Source organism: Oryzias melastigma, unplaced genomic scaffold, assembly GCF_002922805.2.
Source record: "Oryzias melastigma strain HK-1 unplaced genomic scaffold, ASM292280v2 sc00380, whole genome shotgun sequence".
NCBI lineage: Eukaryota > Metazoa > Chordata > Actinopteri > Beloniformes > Adrianichthyidae > Oryzias > Oryzias melastigma.
In genome coordinates this window covers 35362-38845 of record NW_023416977.1, presented here as the reverse complement: position 1 = coordinate 38845, position 3484 = coordinate 35362, and the positions used below count along the sequence as shown (strand labels likewise).

Genomic DNA, 3484 nt, shown 5'->3' with positions numbered 1-3484 from the left:
GGCAAAAGCTTGTTGACTGCCTGTGACTTTAAATCCAAGCAGCTCCTCCTCCTCCTCCTCCTCCTCCTCCTCCTCCTCCTCGGTGTTTTTTCTTGTAATCAATGACATTTATTACTGGATTGGAAATCACGTGACATACAGAGCCTAAATCTCATTGTCGGTTGCACTTTTCTTTTGTTTCCTTGGTAAGAAGTGTAAGTGAGATCACACATAATTTTCTTAATCCATGGCGTCACTGTTGAGCTCCTTTCTTGCTCGTACGGACCGGAGAAAGCCCGGCTAGAATCTACAACGCTAATGCTAACGCTAGCTTTCTGCTCAGTGACACAAACACAGCAGAGAGCAGATGTTAGTGAAGGAGCTGTGGATGTAAACTTTTTAAAACATTTACTGCTATTATCTCTGTGTTTGGAATCTTAACAGTTTGGCAGATGTATTTGATGTTATCATCAAAGTTTAAAAATGTTTTTTGTATCAGTTAAAGATGCTAGCTGGAGCCTTTTTCTCAAAGAAATCGTCTATTTGAAGGTAAATTCTGAAGAAATTGAGATTTAAACCTTTTAAAAACTCTTATTTTTCATAAACACAAAAAGGAAAACTTACGAGAGAAAAAAAAAAGCTGCATAAAAAAAAAAATAAATAAAAATCCAGGAAAAATGTCAAATAGACAGCAGTGCAATTCGATGTGAAGCAATTTTTTGGGCTGTCTGATTCCTGAAACTACACTGGCAGATTGAAGTTCAGCCATAATGAGCTGTGAGGTCTGTGATGTTCCTCTGTCAATAGAAATGTATGTGGCCCAAAGGAATCTGGGACTTTCGCCTGTTTTATTTTTGTATTTTCATTCAAACATATGTTGATTAGCTTGTTGACAAATTTTATTTTATTTTTTTGCTTTATAAAATTTGCATCAAACCCTTGCCTTGTTGTACAAGTCTGGAACACTCACCTGAGTGGTAACACAAGAGAGTTTGACAAACAGTCGTTGGATAGGTGGGTGCTGAGCTGTAAAATTCAAAGTGAAGTAGAGCATCTCTCACCTTAAGCGGGGAGCCGTGGTCTCTGACGGTTGTGTTGAGTGTATTGTTCCTGCTCCCGGAGACTATGTTTGAGAATGAGCTCTCTGTTTTAGGCTTCTGCAGGATGGATGAGTCCGTCACTGACAGGGAACACTGGCGCAAGTTTTTCCTGCGCTGGTGTGGCAAGCTGCTCAGGCAAGAAGGAGGATTGAGCAAATCAGGGATGAAGGCTTTCTGTGGTTTCTTCTGACCGTGCTGGCAGCGAGCAGCAGGGCGAGAATCCTCTGAGGAGCACATCACTGGTACAATCTTGTCTGATTTGTCCTCTGAGCCTGAAATGGTGAACTTGGCACGCAGCACAGCTGGGTTGAGGCTATGGGAGCGTTGTCGAGGATTGGGCTCCCAGAAGTCTGAGTTGTGTCGACTGGCCAGGCGGCTCTGCTGCGGGCTGCTGAACATCATCCAATATGGGGGACATGATGGCTGAAGCTCTGATAGAAAAGAGGAGGTATGGGGTTGTTGCTGGTTGGTGAAGCCATTCTCCAGTCCAGTCAGCATCCAGTTCTCCAGACTGAACTCGTACTATCACACAGAAAAGTAACAGTTTCAGAAACATTTCAACTGTCCTGAGAGCAGAGATCCAGTTCTGATATGCAGATTCAACTTCTAATTCCAGGATACTGTCACTCAAAAAAACGATACCTCGGGGAAATCAGTGCATTGAGATGCACTCACCAAGGAGGTTAAGTAAGGTGGTTACCAAGGTTGCTTTTCCCACCTTAATTGTTTTTTTTCTTTTTCACACATCTGATCTTTGCAGATGATGTTGTCCAGTTAGCTCAAACCAGGACCTCCAGCATGTTTTGGAACGGTTTGCAGCCGAGCGTGAAGCGGCTGGGATGAGGGTCCATCCATCCATTTTCTTGACCGCTTCTTCCCTTTCGGGGTCGCGGGGTGCCGGAGCCTATCCCGGCTACTGATGGGCGAAGGCGGGGTTCACCCTGGACAGGTCTCCAGTCTGTCGCAGGGCCTCAATCACACACATTCACTCTCACATTCACACCTAGGGACAATTTAGAGTCACCAATGAACCTATGAAGCATGTTTTTGGACGGTGGGAGGAAGCCGGAGTCCCCGGTGAAAACCCACGCATGCACGGGGAGAACATGCAAACTCCACACAGAAAGGTCCCAGCCGGGAGTCGAACCGGGGCCTTCTCGCTGTGAGGCAAGAGCGCTAACCACTGCGCCACCGTGCAGCCCGGGATGAGGGTCATCACTGCTAAGTCTGAGGTCATCGTTCTGGACCGGAGAAAGGTAGTTTGCCCTCTCTGGGTGGGTAGGCTGAGGCCCCAGGGAAGACCTAGGACACGCTGGAAGAGACTACGGCCCATTCCAGATTCTTCCTTTCTCCATTCCAATCCATTTGAAGAGGCAGTTTAAGTGCAAGTCGTGTCCGGGAAATGTATTCTTTAAAATCCAACCCTCCAAACGGAGGGACATAAAGTCCTCTGTCACAAGGGTAAACTGGGTTGCACTGAGAAAAGCTTTTCTTCATGTGGGTGCATTCTGAACCACAGAAGTTTACATTTAAATGTAAATGATGACTTCTTGTTGTAGCATGACCTTTTTAAAGTTATAAAACTGCTGAGACACAACTCTCTGTTTTGAGGGCTAATTGAAAGGGAAGGTAGAAGGGAAGAATTCGGATTGGGCCTACGTCTCTCAGCTGGCCTGGGAATGCCTCCAGTCCCCCCCCTGAGGAGATGGAGGAAGAAGCAAAGGAGAGGGAAGTCTGGGCATCTTTGCTTAGGCTGCTGCCTTTGCTGGATGAGTGGAGGGATGGATAGATGGGTGGATGGATCTATCCATCCCTCCACTGAAGGATTCACAACCTGAGACAAACCAGTTCTGACCAAATCTGTCAGAGCTTTATCTGCCAACACTCACCTCTGTGTCTCTCAGGATGGTGAGGTAGTCCGGCAGGGTCACCTTGACGTCCTCTATGACCTCCACAGAGACGGGACCTATGGGCATCTTCAGGGGAACGCCTTCCATGCAGCTGGAATCCTGTGCTTTCAGATTCTAAACTTTTGGAAGCAACAGAGCAACATTTTCAAATGACTTTTATGACAACAGATAGCACAGCACAGCGGGCAACATTTCTATGAGACATTTTGACCACAGAATTCTGTCCCACTTGAAAACTGAGAACATTTTGTTGACACTTGATCCACAGACACCAGTGGAATAATGTGGCTTTCTATTTGCGTGATGCAGCCTTTGTTTTCATCTCCATAGGAGCACAAGAGTCTATTAGAGGTTTTCTAAGAGTTCATGAATTATTTACAGCAGTAACCTTGCTGACACAACCATGTTGATTCATCGAGTTAAAAGTTACCATCTATAAGACGTCATTTAGATTTTCTCCTGTTTTATTACATCCAAAACAACTTTTGTTTGGAA

General features: G+C 45.5%; 1 protein-coding gene across 1 annotated transcript; it reads right to left on the bottom strand.

The window, feature by feature from the left end:
• Positions 1-571: 571 nt before the first annotated feature.
• On the bottom strand, positions 572-3094 carry LOC112140582. Its single transcript, XM_024263570.2, has 2 exons — positions 2969-3094; positions 572-1601 (listed from the first exon to the last, which is right to left on the bottom strand). Exons 1-2 carry the CDS (start codon positions 3074-3076, stop codon positions 897-899), a joined length of 813 nt encoding a protein of 270 aa, XP_024119338.2. The 5' UTR covers positions 3077-3094; the 3' UTR covers positions 572-896.
• Between the last annotated feature and the right edge of the window lie 390 nt (positions 3095-3484).